At 45.1% G+C, this 21252-nt stretch overlaps 1 protein-coding gene across 1 annotated transcript in view; it reads left to right on the forward strand.

Annotated features, from left to right (window-relative positions):
* The window catches only part of atrnl1a (attractin-like 1a), a 242246-nt gene that overhangs the window by 207394 nt on the left and 13600 nt on the right, over positions 1-21252 (forward strand). Inside the window, exon 29 of the mRNA XM_040139682.1 lies at positions 17837-17951. Within this exon, the coding sequence (XP_039995616.1) occupies positions 17837-17951 (115 nt within the window). The remainder of the gene's footprint in view (positions 1-17836; positions 17952-21252) is intronic.

The raw sequence follows: 21252 nt of genomic DNA on the forward strand, positions 1-21252 counted from the left end.
AAGCTAAGAACCTGTTGTACTTTTACCTCCTTCTCCTTCTCCCCCTGCAGCGGAGGATTTACCTCCAGTCAGCAGGCGGTGACCAGTATCTTGCTGAGGAGACGCACATGTAGAGCTATAAAAAAATATAGGAGTTAACATTTTAAGGCTGCTCCCTGTATATTTTTCAGAGAAAGCCAACAGATGTTTCATTTGATCTCTGACCAAACGTCATAAAACCCCGTTTTATTTTCAGCCCATACTGATGCTATCCACAGCGGCGTTGGTATCGCAGTGTTTCAGATGTTCTCAACTCCTCACAGCCCCCATCGCCTTTTTTTTTCCTGCTTCTTCTTCTTCTTTTTTTGTTATCGCTGTCAGTCCAGGCTCCCACCTTTCCATCCACAAGAAGTGGCTCCACGCCACCTTCGAGTGTGGCTTTTCTGAACAACCGTAAACAATTTTGACTTTAAGTCTTCCGTCTTTTTTCATTTATTTATTTTTTTTACCTGCACCTTGAACATCCTTTCATCTGGACTACTGTGCATACAGCGTCGTACATTATTTTTTTTCCTTTTTTCCTCCCTCCCCGAAATTTTAACACACTCCGTCTCCCTTGTTTCCTCCTTGTTCCTACATCTCCCTGCCTTCCTTCCTTCCTTCCTTCCTCTTTCTCCCTCTGTCCATCATGTAGTTTAGTGCCAGTTTCAGGTTTAGCTGACCAAGCAGGCGCGCCCATTATGTCCCGGACACTCAGTCGGTGAACACACTGCGTGTGCGTGTGTTTGTGTACGTGTGTGTGTGTGTGTGTGTGTGTGTGTGTGTGTGTGTGTGTGAGAGAGAGAGAGAGAGAGGGAGAGGGAGACGCCGCCAGCTTCAGTTCTTGCCTCACAGTTCTGAGGTATACAGAGACAAGCACATTTGAATGAGACAGAGAAGAAAATTGAGAGTGTGTGTCTACAGTATATATGTGCGCGTGCTAGGTTATAAGTGAAGTGAGTAAAAGTGGCCTCTTGGATGAAGGACAGGATGGATACTCTCCTCTCCATAGGGGAAGTAGATAGGGGCATCACCGCCATGTTAGAGGTGAATGTCCATATTTATGCAAATTAATAAACCTTAAACCGTGAGTGCAGACGAACCGGCACTTTGTTAAAGATATTTTACTCACTAACATAAAGAGGAAGCCCATGTTAACCACTTGTGGTTTGAAAAAAAATAAAAAAAATATGAAGGGATGTTGAAGGTGTTAGCATGACCACCGCCTTTCCCTAATGTTTACCAAATAGCTTTACAGCTAAACTTAAAAAAATCCGCTGCAGATGTGTCTTCTTCAGGGGAGTGAGCTGGGATGAGTGATAATCGTCCATGTGGGCTCAGTGGACAGATCCGGGACGCGTTGGCTTTGTGTGGAGGCCGGGGTCGGAGGGAGTCGGCGAGCAGAACTCTCCTATCGACAATGTCAGCGACCGGAAAGCCTGCAGCGAAGAATCACCTGGTAGGCTAGCCGTTGACGGTCGGTTAATGCCCCCACCCCATAGGCTGCTGCTGGGTAAAATCACAGTGTCTCATTTTGTTTTTATAACTAATTCCCGCTACTGTTGAGTAATTAGTAATGTGTTTACATTTTTTGATGCCCAACATGGTGGAAAAATGACCTACTTTGATCTTTAGGTATGAGAACTTGTATATATGTATATGAAATATCCCATACTGATGATCAAAGATGTTCGAAAGGGGGTCAGAATGCTGCAGCTTGAAGTACATATTATTCGAATCCCTGCATTGACATACCAACCACTGTTTGTTGTACCAAAATTAGCCTGTTAATAATTGTATTGTCGCGTTTTGACGTGACTGTGGTGTGTTGGAAAGAGGGTGCAGCAGGTAGATAAAGAGGGATGAGGGGTGAGGGTGGCAAAAAACAAAAAGAGAGGGAAAAAGGAGTTAATGAGACATGACTGATCTGAAAAGCAACTGATCTGACTCACGGTGGACTTTGCATAAAAAAGTATGTTTTCATTGTGGGGGTGGTAAGAATTGCACAGGAGGAAAAGAATAGAAGTGAAAGATAGAGAGGGTTGACTCAGCTCGGGAACAAAGACAGTATTACTGTTCACTGCCCTATATGTTCCTTTATGCTCGCGCTGAAGGCTTGCGAGCAAAAAGGTTTTGGCCTTTACGCTGAATTGCATTCCGCCAGGATTCGCCCATTAGACTCTCAAACAAGTCCTCCTGGGCGGTTGGCGAGCTGGCGTACTCAGCTCGGCAGAGGCGCGCGCTGAGCACAGTAATGAAGGGTTTTTAGGTCAGCTTTCCTCACAACGCCTCTGAAGACCAAGTGCGCCAAAGAAACAGCTCACGCAATGAAAACTTTGCTGTTGATTTAGTCTGCCAGACCTCCTCTTTACTTGTCACCAGACCTCGCTGTCTCTCCAGTGAACAGAAAAAACGCCGGTGTCTGATGGAAGCTTCATACCTCTTTCCGCGAAGACGACCGCTGACTTTCTGTAATGGTTCATATGGTACGCATTCATTTTAACCTCCTGAACGCTAATGTTCAGGAGGTTAAAGGGGCTAATGATTGTCAGGATGTCCGTTCCAGAAAGTAACACAGGTCACCACCAAAAAGGGGATTTTGAGATGCTGTTGTTGGATCCAGCGAGCGCCTCGTTTGAAGCTTACCGAGGCCTCGACTTTGCATAATATATCCCAGTCAGATTCATCTGAACGGAGAAACAGCAGTTCATGCGGTAAAAGCCAGACCTTTTTAAATCTCGGACAAAATTTCTAGCTGGCGGTTCAGAGGTGCGGAACCAGGCTATAGTGCGGTGCCCGGCACCACGATTCTTTCTCATTAAGGCGATTTTCTCAGTATACAGCCTTTTCTTCGCTGTTCTCCTCTTTTCCCCTTGATCGATATCTCCGCCCCTCCTCCTCTGCGATCCATCAATACTGAATATGAAAAAAAAAAAAAAAGTTCCGTGAACGATGATGGCCTTTAGAGCATTGTTTTGCGGGTCCGTGTGCACAAGTGTCTCGGTGCGCATGTGTGTACATTTATACAGAACAAGTGTGTGCGCAACCAGGTACATGCTTGTGTGTATATCCTACCCCGTGGATGCAGCTACACATCCTTGGCAGGCAGAAAACACATTCATCTTTCCAACACTAATAGCGAAAGGAGAAGTGGAGTGGAGAGGAAAGAGAAAGTGTGTGTGTGTCTTTGTATGTGTGTGTGTGTGTGTGTGTGTGTGTGTCTCGAGGAAGGTGGAGGGGGGCGAATGACAGATATACCCCTCCTCCCGCATTAAGAAGAAGCAAAAAAAAAAAAAAAAAAGTTTGGCTTTCGTGAGGCATTAGAGAGATGATTAATTTCTCGTCACAGAGAGCGCGGGATGGAGGGATTGAACGAGGCAGAGGGGAAGAGACAGAGAGAGGAAGAGGTTGTGAAGTGGCCCTTCTGTCCTCCCTTGCGGTAATAGGATTGTTCGCTCACTGACGTGCTGATTAAAATGGAAATTCAACGCGACTGCCGACTCACACGCACACACACACACACGCTTAATATGCAGGTGTGTGGAGACGAGGATGTGACCCGCTGTCCCACACCGAGGACTGGGAGAGGAAATGACAGAGACAAGAAATAAACAAGTGGAGGGAACTGATGAAGGAGAGAGGGAAGAGGAGAGAGGGACATAAAAGGTTAACAGGGAGGGAGAAACAGAGGCAGGAAGGGTAGGAATGGGACAACAAACAGAGTGGTATGTGGAAATATGGGAGAGAAGCGTGCAGAATGAGCAGCGTAGTGTGAGGAAGTATTTTGGGCATAAAGGGTCACATTCATTGTCTGCATAGACACTGTTAATCCTCTAATATGCTTTCTTTTTAATAACCTGTTCGTGTGCGCTTGATGGATACTCCTTATATTAGTTCTCAGATGTGTGCGGCAACAGACTTTGAGCGAACAACAACAACGACGAGAGGTTTTGAGGAGAAACCTTGAGTGTGAGCGTGTTAAGCTAAGTTTACACCTTACAAAATTTAAAGTTCCCTAGGAACATTTTCCAGTGTAGGCCCCCGGATTTAGCCCCGATATGTTTGTACGTCGATATACCGTTTAATCTGCCAGGTATGCCAAAGGACCCAAATGCTCCGACGGTGTAGCTGTGAGTCTTGGTGAAAAGCACATATATTTTAAAAGCCTTAGGTGACTCGGAGCTGGAGCACATCCAAGGTTAGTAAAATAAGTCCCGATTTCTAAGCAATAGAAGAAGGGGCTTGTCATTTCATTCCAAAACAAACAAAATGACTATTACAAAAACATTCTTATTAAGGTTTTCTGATCCGCCATCTCCGCGGTTAAAGTCAGTTAAATTTAAGAAACCAGATGAGGTCATGAGAGCTTCAACATCATGGTTAAAAGGAACTGTAATTGGACAGGAAGAGCAGTAGTTACTCTAAACATGGCTAATTTTGTCTGTTGGAACAAACAACAGATGATGGGGATCCTGTTTATTTGGTTTTTTAATTTGAGGACAGTCTTGGGCGGGATGGGCATGAAAGAAAACACTGCATGGCAATATCATCTTAAATACACAATACATCATGTCACATTTGTCCTTCCGGCAGCAAATGTAATGATAACACAATTTTTAATACATCATAACATGACATTGCTTTTTTTTGTGCAGGTTTACCTTTTCTGTTTGGCTGGATTAATGACATTATGACCAGTTAAATGTTCTTGACTCCTTCAGTTTAATTATGTGTGATTCAGCAGATTTGTTTTTTGACAAGTGCAATGAGAGTAAATTAAAGCCAATAACAGATTTGCAATATTGGTAATTTGATTGATTTGGTTTATTGTCTAGCCCTAGGGAACAATGTTTTGTAACCGGCGACTCCTCCCACTTTCAAAGCTCTATAGAGAATACGCGAAAATGTACGAAAGGAGAGAGGCAGTAAATGCAAGAAATACAGACAGAGTGTGGAGAATAAATGTACAGGAGGCATGGGAGGAAGAAGAGAGATATACGAAAGGATGGAGAGCAGCAGTTAGCAGGAAGGCAGCTGGTGAGTGAGGCAGCAGAATCTATAGACACATTAACACTCTAATAGATGAAAATTGTAAAGAATTTGCTGTAATGGTGGATCCAGGCTCGCGGAGCAAAAGGCTGATTCAACATGACACTTGATCTCAGTCCCACTCTGGGAGCCTTCAGACACCACCAAGTGTGATTCACTTGACAAGAGGCCGACTTCGTTCCCACCAACACAGAGTGCAGCTCCCAGCCACCAACTCCCAGCGGTGCAGCTTAAAGCCAGTGTCTGTGCGCGTGCTTGTGTGTGTGAGTGCGCGCGTGTGTGTGTGTGTGTGTGTGTGTGTGTGTGTGTGTGTGTGTGTGTGTGTGTGCTTGTGTGGGTGTGCTTGTGTGTGCGTGCGCGCTTGTGTGTGTGCGCGCGTGCGTGTGTTAAAAAGAATATCATTCCTCATTTCTTCTCCTGATTTCAGCCCTGTCATCCTCTCTCTCCGTCGCCTCTCTCGCCCTCTCTCAAGCCTCCCTTTTGTCCTCCTCCCCCCTCCTCCCCCCTCCCTCCCCCTCACAGCTTTGCTGTGCACATTTTTCATCGTTTGGTCCCAACGACTGTGTTCTCCTGCTTTTCTCCTTTCTTCTCTTTTCTTCCATTTCTTCCCCTTTTCTTTTCCTCCCCCCACCTCCTGTCCTCTGATTCATCCGCTCTCATCTACTTTAATCTCCTTATTTCTTCTTCTCTCCTTCCCTCCTGTCCTTTCCTTCTCTCCTTGTCTACTTTCATCTACTCATTTTCTCTTCTCCCCTTCTCTTTTCATCCCATGACTTCTTTCCTCTCCGTAACTCCCTTGAATTCTCTGCTTATTTTCTCTCCTCCTTTGTGTACTCACATTTCATCTCATCTCATTTCCTCACCTGTCCTTTCATGTCCTTGTTTCCTTCCCTCTCTTGCCCTCTTTTCCATTCCACTCATCTCCCTTTCTGTCCTCTCCTCTTCCCGCTTGTTTCCTCTCCTTTTCTTCCATCTCCGCTCTTCATTTCCTACCATCTTTTCCTTTTGTCCCCATTTCTCCTCTTATCCTCTTCTCTGCCCACTCCTTCTCATCTCCTCTCCTCGCTGCCTCTCTTCCTCTCTACTCCTCTTCTTCTTGCCTCCGTGCTTCTGCTCCTCCTCTCACCTCTCCTCTCCTTTCATAAACCAGTCTGTGTGTCAGTGTCTTCATACATTTTCAGTGCTGGATAATGCTGGAGGACAGCCTGCAAGAGGCTGTCAAAGAGACAGAGTGTCCGTTCTGCAGAGCCCTCTCGTTGACTTGTTTACCAGTTGTAGATGACAAGAGACTGTTTATGAGACAGGAGCCACAGCTTTTTATGGAGATTAGAGGTGAAGGAAGAGGAGGAGGGACAAGGGACGAGGCACGCCATATCTCCTGCTGGATCTCTCTGATTATAGGGATAAAGATACCACTTTGTGCCGGAAAATCTCCTCTCACTCTCAGAGCTCGAGGGGATTTTCTGTTTTCTTAGAAAAACCTCAAACATGTCCGCCTGCTCCCTCCGTCTCCCTCTCCTCATTCTGTGAGCAGAATCCACATTTAAATGGAAAACCGCACTTTTTCGCTGGCTTCATTCATTAAGAGAGAACATCTCCTCTTCAAATGCCACCAGGAGGGAACAGCGCAGCGACACATGCTCACCCTGTAGTTCACTCGCTCTAAAAGGTCAGAGGTCGTGAGTGGTGTGCGGTGGTTCTCAGTTGGTGGGTTGACAGATTTGCAGCTTTAACTGGGAATTAAATAAAACTCAGTTCATCTCCACAGAAAAGGTATAGTTTTATAGGCTGCTACTGCTGGCTGCTTAAAGACACAATCAGTGTCTAGAACCTGTTATGGCTCTCAAATTAATTGACGTATATCTGTTATACACAGAGCTACGGTATTAATGAACCGTGTTTTATTTATAATAAAATAAAGGAACAGCTGTCAGCATACGGAAAAAACATCTCTCCGTGTTTGGAGGATCTTCAGCAGGATGATAAGCTACCAGTATGTTGGAGCTCTTGAAACTTCTTTGAGCGTTGCATTTCATACCTCACTGCTGAGCTCAAGGTTAATATTCTGTCAACTTGAACACTGACCTGTCAAACTGTGTCTGCTTTTAAAACAAGCTGACGGAAAGTGACTGAGTTTCCGGAGTTTTCCTCTCCATCAGTGAAAAGGCGACGTGCACTGTGCACCCAATGGAGCAAACGCACAGCTTTTCATGGGTAAGCACCCTCATCACCTAACCCCTCTTCAGGCAACAACTAGTGCGGGTTTTCACGCGTCCCAGGTTGTGGACATGATCTGAAACAGACCTGTGTAAAACTTTCCCAAAATTGATTAGAACGTTAACTTGTGAAAAAGAGAGACCTGATTGGAAAGGGGGTCCAAGGACAGTTGGAACCAGTCCGAATTAGACTGGAGGATGATTAGACTTGTTTCAAAATGCGGTCAACCCAAACAGAGGGTTCAAAAGAGCAGTAATGCGTGTTTGAAGAATCAATGTAAGCTGTCTCCGTGAAACCGATTTCTTCCCCTGTGATGATGGGATGACGCACAACATGATCAGAGCTGATAGCGCGTCCGTCTGAACCCACTCGAGCTTTACGCTCGCTGACACACAGACTGGAGACGTGGCAGTAGACGGGGACACTACCTGGACTCAACTGGAAAGAATGTATTTGGACACAGCCTAACTCTAGTCCCGGGTCGTGTCCCGGGTCCTAGGAATTGGATGTACTGGTGAAGACTTCTGAATAGAACTGTTGAAGTGGCAGCCTCTTGCTGTGAACACATATGTAAAAGGTGTGATAGTGACGCATGGCATTACTGCAAAAGGACCATATACTGTATATATTTCTCATGGACAAATTCAGAAGGACACCGGAAGAAAAAAAAAATCTTAAAATCCGAGATACTAAACCACCTAAAGTGGAATATCACATGGATAAGCACGACAAATGCGCTCTTCACGCACACACTGTCTGTCTCAGTCCCAGATCAGCACCGGTTCCTCAGTCCAGTGGACTCCCCGTGGAGCACATCGACAGATACAAACAGACAGAGAGGGGAGGAAATGGAAAAAGGGGTTTTGGATGGAGAGGGGATTGGACATGACAATTTTCTGCCCTGCGGGGGTGGACATGCATGGCCGGTCTAATCGGCTAAGGAGGGCACAACAGGGGGGCACTCTTCACACCTCGGGGGTCGGCGAGCGACGCTGTGTTTGTGTGTATTTGTGTGTGTTTTCCCATGTGTGTGCCCGTCGGAGATGTGTTCAACGGGGAGGCCGATCTGACTTACATCGTGTTCAAAGCCCGAGAATCCAGCATTGAGCCCATTGTGTCCATTTAAAGCCACTTAAAATAACACCAGGGAGGATGAGCAGTGAGAGAGTGCAAGGAAGAGGGGGAAAAGTGATCACTGGTTGCCTTACATAACCTTCAGATGTTTGCCTTTCTTTCCTCTGGAAAAAAACTTCTTCCACATGATTGTTAAAAAAAAAAAAAACCACACACTGGTGCTCCCAATAAATTAATTCTGATCCTGAAAAGGTGTTTTGGCAGTGTAACATTTATTAAAATATTACCTATTATAAATGAGGAAGGTGAGAAAAGTGGAAAGGCTAGATGTTATTTATAAAACCATCTTCATGCCATAGCCACTCGAGCTTGAGTGTTTCTGCCTTCTAAGGCAACAAAAAGTTAAAGTTATAGGAACTTATTTCTTTATTCCAACAAACGTAGAGAGCCGAAGTAGACTGAACAAGGGATTCAAAAAGACTCCGTTTCCATGCTAGATTCAGATTTGATCAAATTCTGTAAAGACCCAAACTCCATAGCGGTTTTCACATCACTTCTTTGCTCTCAACAGAGAAGAATTAAGAGTGTAACAACCAGACAATCAGCGTTACAAAGATCCTGCCGCATACTGAGATTGTGCCCGAGGCTTTTACTGATATGAACAAAGATAAGCCGAGCATCGTTTCAAGAGATGTACCTGATATCCAAGTTCTAGTGGCTGTACTTTCCTCTGATGGTTCAAAAGCACTTTGGTGAAGCTTTATTTGACTCTTAGCTTAATCTAACAGTGTGTGCTCTGTGTGTGTGTGTGTGATGTTCCCAACCCCATAAGCACTGAGTTGGTGAAAAGAGGCCGAGATGTCTGGGTTGAAAATGGGTTAAAATTTGGCGGAAAAATGAATCTTCTTTTTGACGTCTAGGTTTAATATAACTGCTGTTTCATCAGCATTTTACAGGACGCTGAAGTATGCCGTTGTCATTGACGCGCTGAAACAACAGTTGCAGGTTCCTCAGCCGAATTTACCCCAGCTGTGGCATCTTTTGACCTGTAAGTAACCGAGTCAGTGCGTCCAGGGATGTAGACTAAGGCTGAAAGAAGCTAGCTAGCGTTTGCCCAGCAGTGTGTTGATAATGTCAGCGCGGGAGAATGAGAGAGTGTTTGTGACAGACAACAAGAGGTGGAGAAAATGAGACAGACAGAAATGGAGAGAAAGAGGGATTGAGCGGCAGAGAGAGAAGGCCATTAGGGGGAAGAGGGAGAGATAGAGAGAGAGAGAGTGAAGGTTGGAAGTAATGGGCAAGACGGAGAGGCCTGATAGCAGAGATGGCAAGGGACAATGTGGGGAAGGTGCGAGTGAGGAGGCGATCCGGAGCAGAGGAAAGGGGAGAATTTAGAGGGGCAGGACGGAGGATGGTGATCTCACAAACACACACTGTCTTCACGCTGGCATTATGTATATTTCTGTGTGTACTCACCCTCTGATCTTCAACCACGTTGTTAAATTATACTGTACGATAACTGGTGTCGCAGCTGTGGTCTCAGATCGCAAGTTCGGCGTTAAGACAACCCTAAGAAATGTTTTGTTTGGCGTGACCTTTGGACCTGGGCCTGGTTCCAGATACATAGTTGAATATGTCCTACCTCCGTGCCCTTGCTATAATTTGGTTAGATTGCCAGTTCCAGTTTGGGCTTTTTAAGTACGCCTAACTGACATCTTTTCTGACAAGCACATTACTTTACGTTCGAGGATACGTAATAGTGATCTGCCATCTCCAGATGGAAGAGAATAGAGAGAATTGTCAGAAAGCAACCAGTCTTTTCTGTAGCCTTTCATACTGCGAGGGAAAACCCTGCAGTAGGGGCACACGGGTTACGTTAAGTGTCTTGCTCAGTGGCTCAACAGATGAGACGTCATGTGGTTGATAAAAGCCCTCTGGGCATGATCTCGCTGACCGCTAAGCTTTTTTTTTATATTTCCCAAAACAAAGATATGAAAGACCTGTCTATCCCAATTCCAGCCCTGTCAGACATCTGCCTGACCCTACACCTCTCCCCACCCCTGCTCTCAACTTTCCCCCCTGCTCTGTCCTCTCTTGAGTCCTCCTCTTCATTGTCTCCTTTTGCTTTTCCAGCCTCCCTTTTCCCTTCTTTCCCCTTTCCTCTCCCTGAATGTCGAGTCTGCTTCTCAGAGACTTTGCTGTCCCGCCCTTAAAAATATAAGGCAACTGCAAAGGCAAAATGATAAACATGACTAAGAAAACATACAAAAACATAAAGACTCCTTTGTTCATTCTGCTACTCAGAGACCATCTTTATTAATATGAGGTATGAGTTTTGAACATGAACATTTTTGTTCAATTGCATGAACCTGCTATTACCCATTCAAGCAATTAGGATATGTTGTATTTTATTTTAATTGATGTTGGTAAGATATTTGAACTCGAAATCCGTAGGTGCATCAATAAAATGCTAAGCAAATGTTTTACAAACAAGCGCAAACTTTACCGGCAACTTACCAAGTCGCCTGTTAAGTGGAAAAAAATCACGCCGACTCGCATCATGCGAAGGGTCTGCTCGCCTCTGCCTGGAAGAATAGACCAGACTCCACCGGAGAGCTGCTTTTGCCATTAGCTCTGCGTTCACTAAAGCCGTGTTTGTAGGAGCCACTAGACGTTTGTACTCCGCCTTTTGAAAGACAGAATGTTCCCTCACTCTTCTGATGGATTCGAGATGGGTCTTTTTCTTTGACTGCTGAAGAAACCACATTGGCGCTCATTTTTAATTTGACTACAGACACAATAAATATATCGACTTCGAAGAGGATGAAAAAAGTGTTATTAAAAAAAAAAAAAAACATTATTTCAAAAAATGTTATGGTTCCGAAATCCCATAAGTAGTGACATGCTTGTTCCTGTTACGGCGGCTGGTTTTTTGCCGAGGGCTCACAGGCACCTTGATAAGACCACTTCCTGCGGCTGAATTTCATGAGGCAATAACCTGTTAACTTAACCTCATTCTCCAAACTCAAAGACCCATCACGGAGCCCAGCCACCCGAAAAGAGAAAAAAAAAACAGAAGCGCTATTGTGCTACACGGGTCGACAGGCTGCGTCCAAAATGAAGCTCTCACCAATAGGGAAATATTACAGGCAAGCGATTTGGAAATTCTAAGCCACGTTAATACGAAGTGAAGATTTGTATATATCCTTTTGATTACTTACTTACTGTGTGTGTATAGTTACAAATTCTTTATTGTCCTCTGTGACCAGCTTAAACTAAGTTAATGTCAAAAAACGAAATACCTTTTTCCCATTCAAACTTTATCCCAGGTGATCTGAAAAGGTTACCTTTTTTTTTACTCTCATAGTTTATCTAATCCGAAATGATCAGGTTCTGAAAGAAGTTTACTGTAATATCTTTATAGACACAATACTCGTCTGCTCTGTCAGCCGCCACTGTTCATTGGAAACAACAATCCCTTCCCCACTTTTCTTTTTCTCAGACTAGATTGTATTTTCATGCCTTGCTTGCTGTCCACCATTAACTGACTTGCTTATCTGGATGATTGGATTAGGAATTTGCAATTTACAACTGTGACTTCCCCCAGCCACATCCAGAACAGAAATTCAGTGAAGGCTGTTAGGGGACACAGCTTCAGAGGAAAAAAAAAGAAAAATAGTAGCTATTCAGAGGAAGATAAACTTTTGGCTCAATTTCCTCTGGCCTCAGACAATTTATCTATCATGAACCCCCACCCACCCACACACACACACACACACACACGAGCACACACCTATAAACACTGCTCAATTGACCACTTCGTTCATCCCAGGGACAGAAACGGGACGACCGTTGCAACAACCGTTTGATTGAAGCGAGTAAGCGAGATAAAAGGAGAGGAGATGTGGATGAAAAAATCGCGGTGGAGGGGAGAGAGGAGGAAGGAAACTGGGAGGAGGGGAGATGAAAGGAGGTGAGAGGGTTTAGTTGAACGGCCTTGCTTCTCCAGAACATCTCAGAATTTTCCTCTTTTCTCTGTTTGTTATTTCTGATAAATAAAAGGCAAACAGACAGAAGAAATGGACTCGAATGGGGGTACAGTGGAGTAAAGTGACCTTTTCTGAATGTCCTTTTTTCTGGTTGTTTTACTGTAAATAATAAATAAATAAGACTGTTCCTCAGTTATTGGCACGTTTCTAGCCAGGACAGGATGTCACATTAATGTGACAGGAGCTTGTTCTTTTCCTCTGTATGACAGAAGCGTGTTGACGCAAACGGGAGCTGGGGGATAAAAAAAAAACCAACACAAGGATGGAGTCACTCTTTACTTTACTTACGCACACAGATAAGCATTGTGTAACAACGCTGCCATTACGCCGGTGCCATTCTCCAGTGACGTTAGCCGGTGGTCATAGGGTTTACAACGCTTGGCAAAGTCTGAACTCGCTCTGTTCACAATGGAAGTCGTGATTAGTCAGAGACACATGTCAAGAAAAATCGAGCATTTATTGTATCACAGATTCTTTTGAGGAACATCTTTCAAGACAAAAGAAACTACGAATGTTTAGCCCCGAGACCTGTTCCCCCCGGCAAAATAACACATGAATAGCAGAGATGGTCCCTACGCAGATATGAACATTAGATCTCAGCAAAGTCAACAATGCTAAAAGCTTCGGCACATAGAGGGGAGGCGGCAGCGGCAAGTGTCGTTGACATGAGGGAAACAGGAAGCACCGTCAGGTTACAAAGGTCGCCTTACGCATCTATGTCAGCGGGATATGACTCTCCAGCTGATGGCAATCAGCTGATCCAAGCGGGGCGTAGGAACCTGGACTGCAGTATTAATACTGTATCATCCAAGCTAGTTAGGTCCTTTGTTGGGTTTTGTTTTAGTTAGTAAGACAGAACAGAAATCATAGAGACTGAGGGGGCTCATGGTATAGAAAACAGGATGCAGACATACTTATACAGTGTATGCACTCACCGCGCACCTTATCAGGAACACCTGCTTGCTCACGCATTATTCAAATAAGCCAATCACTTGCCAGCGTGGCAACGCATGAAATCGGGCGGATACAGGTCCGGAGCTTCCGGTGGTTTCCGCATCAAACATCAGAATGGGGAAACCTTCAGGAATGAGGTGATGCAAACACGTCAACATGGACCAGAATCTTTTCAAGTTGCCAACATCTTGTGGAATCCAGGTCACAAGGAACCGAGTCTGCTGTGAGAGCAAAGGGAGGCCCCTACCCACTGTCCTCATTTTTCTTCACGAGTTCTTTATGACGCCGGCCGGACGTGTGAGGTCGTTGTCCTGCTGCACGATGACCGATCAGACGCCGCCCTGATGGTACTGCACGATGGAAAAGATTAACCCTGGGCGTCATCCGAAAATCGAAATTCAAAGGGTATTACTGATCTGGCTTCATTCGGCACTCATCAGAGACGGCACCACACCACTCAAAAAACCAAAACAAAAGAGCAACTACGACAAAAAACCAACAACCACCTATCTGGATCATTTCCAGTAATACATTATAGAACGAGGGACTGAAATCTCCCAGTATTGCCAAGGAGCCATTTTCTACATTGCACACAGTCAGCAGAAACTGTTGTCTGGGCTTAAGTGGTACTTGATATTTAAAATATAAATAAAATGAGAGAGAGACTGTGATCTTTCTCTGTCTCCCTCTCTCTCTCTTTCTCCGTCTGTCTCTCGCAGGTCGGAACCTCTGTTCTCTACTTAGTGGCTGTCGGCTGAGAAAGCTTTTATACCGGACAGACAGCTCAGCAGGATTTTACTATTTACTTAAATGGCTACCTGGACTCCACCCATGTGACTCTCCGCGCTAGCCTTACACCCCACCCACCTCTCCACTCGCCCCTCTTTTTCCCCTCTCTATTTATTTCGGCCTCTTATTTGACACTTATGTACAATCTCTCCCCCTCTGTGTCCCTCTCACACGCACTCACCGTGATTAGGTTGGGAAAGGAGCCAGAGAAAGCTCTTAGTGTTGTCACATCACCCTGGCCCCGGTTTAATCATTTACTCTCATACACACAGATATACTTACTCGCACGCGTGTACGCCGGCGCAAACACAGTACACGAACGCTGACGTACACGCACGCACACACACAAATTCTCTGTTGTTAGATTTGTCTTTTTGCGAAGTCGCCTGTAATTAACCGGCGAAATCAAATAGCGGCCGACCTGCTAATGCAGCCGCTCGCGCATGCTGTACATCAGTTTTTCAACCGCGCTGTGTGCGTGAAAGGTATTGACAAGCAGACCCGGTGGTCTGACTAATGACAAGGATTGCACACCCACCAAGCAGAAATAGTTTTATAATGTTAAGGTTGTCCTGTGGCCTTCTGACCGGTAGTGGTGCTGCGGGATGACGGGTTTTGATGAGCTAGTTCTGATGTTGTCTGCACGGTGTCCCCTGTATTAATGTGTGAATGCGCAGCGAGGCCACGGGCGAGGGGCGCATTTCAGAGGGATGTGTAAAGAGGACTGGGCACCATGTCCAGATACGGTGTCCAGTGCAGAGACACCAAATATAGGCAGGTAGTAGAGTCGGTCTTCGAATGAGTTGGCTGAGACACTCAGGGCGCAGGCGAAGGCCACGAGATGCAGAGAACACTGTGAGTTTGAGAGCATTAGATGTGATTATTTGACAATGTAGGAGATGCGTTCAACATTTTACTTATTCCTCAAGGATGCGTCAACTTAGTAAGAAATTACAAACCCTGTTTGTTTTGTCACCTCGGGTGTTTGTCTTTTAATGGTTTTGACTTTTACTTCATCAGATTTAAAAAAATATGAACTTAAAGTAAACTTAAAACGATCCTTGTGTTATTTGCCAGTCGTCTCCAGATGTTATTTTCTTCTTTTTTCTTTTTTTTTTTAATTGTAATGTAATGGGGTGGATTTCTGAGATAAAAATTCACGGACGTGGTTTTTTTTTTTTTTTTAACTTCACGTACAGCGTGTTTTGACGCTCGTGTGGCTCCAGCTAGCAGCTGACGCCTGCACACCACGTGTACCTACTTGATCTGTACTGTTTACTTAGGTGTGAACTTGAACGACCTCTTTCACAACCAGCCAGTACTGTCTTTAAGGAAGTAGTGTCTCGTAAACAGGATGCAGAGTAAACACGGTGTGTACTCATTTTTCGTGGTTAATGTGCATCTTAGATCAAAGGAGCTGGTGGGTTGTAACAACAACACACACACACACACACACACACACACACACACACACACACACACACACAGCAAGCGCGCATGCACACACACATACAAAAAATGAATTCGCTGTTGCTTTGGAAACCCTGCTGCCAGTTTCAAGTATAAGCCACCATGAAGTAAGTAAATGAGTAAGTGAACGTAAGTTATTTGTGCAAATCAGGGTCAAAATGTGTGTGTGTTTGTTTTTAATTAACAAGGAAACATGCTCATGATTTCAGTGCCAGCAAACACCTGTTGCTCATTTTGCATCGTTTCTCTCTTCCCCACTTTATTCTCCTCATCATCTGTCACCAAAAACATCCCGAGCAACGACTCACTGCTTTGTCTGTGTACCATCTTGATCGGGAGAGAGACAGTGCTCGCCAACGGGACGCTCCGGTTACTGGAGTCAGCTGAGTGCGCGCACGTGCGTTTATTTGTGTGTCTTCCTGGTTAGTAAAGTAATTCGCCGTTTCCCGTTCAGTTCCCAAAGTTCAGTTTCCAAAAAGAAACTAGGAAAAGCAGATTGCAGTCCGGTAGAGATGAACAGTCATGCCATGTCTCGATCACTCATTTTGTGGTAACACCCACACACACGTATTTACATATGCACATAAAAATGATTTAGAAAGAAATAAAAGCTCCAGGAAAAGGAAATCTGAACATGATGGATTTCATTTGTCTTTGCTACGGTATTTGCTCATAGCTACTAAAATATTATTAATCGGACAAGTTCAGTTTTTCTACGGAAACCACGATCCCTCCCCAACCTAAACCAAGTGCTGCAGGTGCCCTAAACGTAGGATTCGAGTCTCCGGCGTCAAATCCTTGTACTTTGTCCACCCACCGTCCACCACGACCACCTTCCCACGACCCCTTCGTGGTATAAGACAGCACTTCCTCGACCGGGAAACACATTTTCAGGGAACACAATCTAGGCAGCATCTAAATTTCCTGCAAAAAATGTAGTTGTATATAGACATAACTTCTAGGAGACAGTACCGATGGGGTTTATGGTTCATAATCTGACCATTAATGATGGAAGAAGTAGTGAAAATAGTGATAACGCCACATGTAAAAATACATTTAAACATAGACTACTATGAACAGTCACACAAACGGTTCGTTTAGCTGTTGCTCTGATTTGTTAGGTCAACAACAGATTCCCAAAGTGTAAGTGTCATCCGGGGCTTACAGTTGCCACGCGAAGTGAGAGACTTGTTCTCCAATCAGAGCCCAGAGGAAGGATCGGGATAAAACGGAGAAAGGGGATCCGATGGATGAACGCTGGAGTCATCGGGTAGAAGGGTAAAAGACGTGTCAAACAAAGTAGTTAGGGGGGAGAACAGATCGGTGGACGGGCTCATGAGCCCCTTTCATGTGTATGCATATACCGTGTGTGTGTGTCTGCATGTCTCGCTTCCATACAAGCCGCAGTAATAAATAGGGTCTATCTCTGTGACCGCTGTGGTACAGTGTGGCGTAAGGGTCAAACCTGATCGATTCCCCTCTCCTCGTTGTGTTCTCAGGTGAAAGGAAACACTATCCCAGCCATTAGAGGATATGATACAAACAGCAAGACACGTTATACACAATGATCCCCAGTGGTACGACAAGAAAAAAAAAAAAAAAGCGAGTCAAAATGATTTAGGGTTAGTTAAAGGCCTTCCATTATGTTTGAATCCAGTTCTGGCTTCGTTTGGGGCTTTATGGGATGCTGATGTGATTGATGGAGTACGGTGTGACGGAGGCACGGGCGATCTTTATTGATATAAATGACAAAATCTGTCACTGTGCGTTTGGGGACTGCTGAATAACAACGCACATGAGTAGAACGGATGTGATATCTACCTCTGAATGTGTGTGCGTCTGCACACTTACCCGGAGAGACGGACAGAGCGATCCCCTGCGTGTTCACATCAGCTGCGCGGCAGGTGGAACTCCACGGGCCGCCAGTCAGCCCGCTTCCCCCGGCTGGGAGCTCTGATCCAGGGGGAGGCGGCAGCAGGCATCTGGGCAGCGCGGCCGGAGCTCTTTGTGTTTACGTACTTCAGATAGACTTGGGTGGCGTTTTGCAGCTTCCCATACACACACAAGATACTGCTGCTAGTAGTCAGCACCTGCGCTGACATTGTCAATACAACTATATATACATATGGTAAGTTGATCTTTGTGTGGTTTTTTACAAATTTTCTGTGCGGTGTGTGTTCACTGCGTATGTGTTTGTTCATCTTTCGTGTACACAGGCAGTGCCAAAGCCGATAGCCATGGAGCCGTGCTGGGGGAGCAGAGCAGGTGTTCTGACGGTGCTGCTGTACCTGCCCAGAGTCCCATCTGGAATACCTCCACCGGGACAGTCTGGTATGATTCAAACACACACACACACACACACACACAGACAAGTAAACAGCATATAGAATGTGTTATTTTAACCTTTAATCATCGTCAAAAATGAGCAGAGAGTCGTTTTTTCTTTTTTTAATTTTGACAATTTTCAGAAATATTCTTAAAGGCTAGACAGTGGTGGCAATGCTAGCTGGGAAACTACATTGGTATATTGGTTATAAGTATTTGAGGCGTCTGTGTACATGCTGGTGCACGTTGTGTTGTGTAGTTTCAACCTTTTTTTGGTGCCATACTTTCCCTAAACTCCTCCTGCAGTGTTTTGTATGGTTTTGGCGGTGACTGCCTTCTGACGTGATTTAAAAAAAAAAATTGTTGAAAAAAAAAAAAGCACCGCCTCAGTCACATTTTGTGCTGATAATTTTTAATAGGCAGGTCGTGCATAATGACCAGCTGCAGTGGCTGCCACCATCAGCAGGCAGTATTTATATCCAACTGTCAGACAGTTGTCAGACGCAGCTAATGTGACATTTTCGGGATTTAGTGCAACAAATATCAACTCTACAACTGGTGATTTCTCCATTCATTTGATTGTCACTGTTGTTGTTAACTGTCGGCTGTCTGAACCATGAAATCCCACGTCTTTGTCATTGTAGCCTCTCCGAAACACAGTCCCCGGCATTTGCACGGCTTTTACAAGTTGAGCGGTTTTCAGCAGCTCAGCGACGAGACTTAAAAAGCCTCCAGATGTAGCAAGCGGCGCTTCTCACGTGCCTTGCGGCAGCTTCCCGTCGGCTGTCGTGTAAAGCAGAGTCTGGCACTTCGAACAAGAGCCGAGCAAACGCAGTAAAATGTAATGGCATCCGAGGCGTCGTCAAAAGTGTCCCGATGTCTCCTGGCTGCCATCATTCTCTGCGGAGGTTATCCCTTTTCTTACTTCTCTGTTTCTGTAGGTACTGTGGGTCTGCATCCGACACTGGCAATTAAGGGAAAGAAATGTTTTTGGGTTTTTTTGTTTTTGTTTTGTTCCCCCCGCCCCCTCCTTCAGTCACGTAATGTTCCGTTCGGTACCCTGCATGAGTAATCAGGATGTCATCAAATTCACTGAGTCATACAGTCACTAAAGCACATGTCTGACGTGCGGATTTATCCGGTGTCTGTGTATATTTTCTTCTGGAACAGTATGTTGTTATTTGTTAAATCATTCTTCGTGCGTAGGTGTTGTTCTCATAATACATTGAGGATACACTGGGCTAGTGACCACTGATCTGGTGACTTGCAGGTCAAAACAGACGAATAAAAGGGCCAGACGGACAAAGAGTTTTATTTCTGTATTTATTTGGGGGGGGGGGTGTCACACAAGAACTAAGTGCCGGGATCAAACTCACACACACACACAGTTACACACATCTACACTTAAAAGCCAAACAAAAGGCAACAATAGTCTGATCTGTTGGGTGTTTTTTCATTAAAAAAAATAGTCAAATGTGTCTTGGAAATCAAAAATCCCAGGAGTATGACCTACACCTACTGGCCTATCATACGGTGTTATGGCTTCTCGTGTGTCTTCCCTACCAGTACACACACAGTTTGAGCTGTTTGGTGTGAATGAAATGATAATTTTGAGAGTCATCTAATTGTTGATAAATTCAACAATTCTTTTTTCGTTCAGATAATATCAGCAGGTTTGTGATTGCGTTAGTGATGTTATTACGTTTTGTTTTTTTTTTTGAAAGTGAAGCTGAGACAAGAAGCAAGGGTAAGGAGAAGGATGTGACATGCAGCAAAGGTCCAATGCTGGAAATGATCAGTGGACGTTGTGGTTACATGGCATGCGCGGTTACTGTTTGGAAGGAGAGGCAGAAAAGCAACATGGGAGAGCAGCAACACCACAGAAAACTTGCAGATCAGCAGCTTATACAATATGTAGCCTATGAAATCAAATTGAGTTGATGCTGTGATGCCGATGCAGGTGAGCCTGTTCTTCACAGCGACATATTGTATCATTCAGAAAAATGCTTGACCTGCGGCACCTTTTATAGAAGGTCTGGTGTGGTTGGACCTGCCCGGTTTCCCGCCGACACTCACGTTTGGATCAGTCGTTCCCCTCAATGAGACGTCCTGACTTTCCACCGTCTGAGCTCGTGTTGCTGCCATAGACGGACGACACGCGATATCCCCCCAGTCGCTCCCAACCACCACGCGGCTGTAGAAATCACTGAAGGGACAACAGCACGTCCCCACGGACCTGACCGAGGCCTGGAGTGTTACGCGCCGTCAGCACAAGCCCAATCTTCTCTCCCTCCGGCTCATCTTCCACCTCAGTCGACCTCTCATAATCTCCCTGCTCGCACAAATACAATTTATTCCCCCACACCTTTCTCTCTCTGTATTTTCCTTTTCCCCTGCAGCTTTTTGGGAGACTGCTGTCAGTTTGTCTGTTGCTAGTTCTGGTCTTTGTTAAGTGGACTGTATGTAACTGGAGCAGGTGTGGGAAGCCTCTGTTCCTCCAGGCAGGAAGCAAAGGCTTTAACACAGCCAATACCTGACGCAGGAAATGAGCAGAGCAGACAGAAAGTGAAGCGCTTTGCAAGAGAGCATTATTTCCAAGCAAGAAGGAGCTTTGTATTGAAGCCTTTAAATCGTGGCAACAGTCACTGTGGTCTAATGGAGGGGAGGGAAAAGGGAGTGAAAAGTGTAAGGTTGTGTGAGAATGAGTGTGTTAAAAAACATTGGGGGAGGTTAATGGTAACAAGTGCACTAGGGGCAAAAGGTGGTCCAGTCAATGGCCTAAAGTCCTCAACAAACTGTGTAAATAAGGCTCAGGTAAAGCAAATCTCTACTTTGTGAAGCTCAATCCCATTCCCAGGTCCGATGTTGAACTTGTACGCTGATTTAGTTGTTTGCAGTTGCTTGGCAAATGTTAGTCTCGCATAGTCTCCACAGCTCTCTGTCAGCGCCGGAGAATGGTCTGGCTGCAATCATTATCTTTCTGCTACGTGGGGGAAATGCTCTGGCTTGTTTGCTTGTTTTCTTTGAGCCACAATCAAGATTGTCTTGTGCGGCGCTAAAGCCAGGCTGCAGCGACGGACACGCAGAGTAGTGTCCGGGGGGCACTTGTTTTGGTGGAACATTTGCAAGCCGGGAGCTGATCGCTGTCATTAAAATGTCTAATCCCCCGCAAAGAAAACGCCACAAAAAACTGCAGAAGACGTGTGTCGACCGTGTGATTGAACGATCCAAATCTTTGTCAAAACTTGCCACTTTCGGCATGTAGGTTGCTAGCTCAGAGGTTGATGCTGTTTCCTGTAGCCAACGG

This window comes from Xiphias gladius, chromosome 11 (assembly GCF_016859285.1).
Source record: "Xiphias gladius isolate SHS-SW01 ecotype Sanya breed wild chromosome 11, ASM1685928v1, whole genome shotgun sequence".
In the NCBI taxonomy this organism is placed as follows: domain Eukaryota; kingdom Metazoa; phylum Chordata; class Actinopteri; order Istiophoriformes; family Xiphiidae; genus Xiphias; species Xiphias gladius.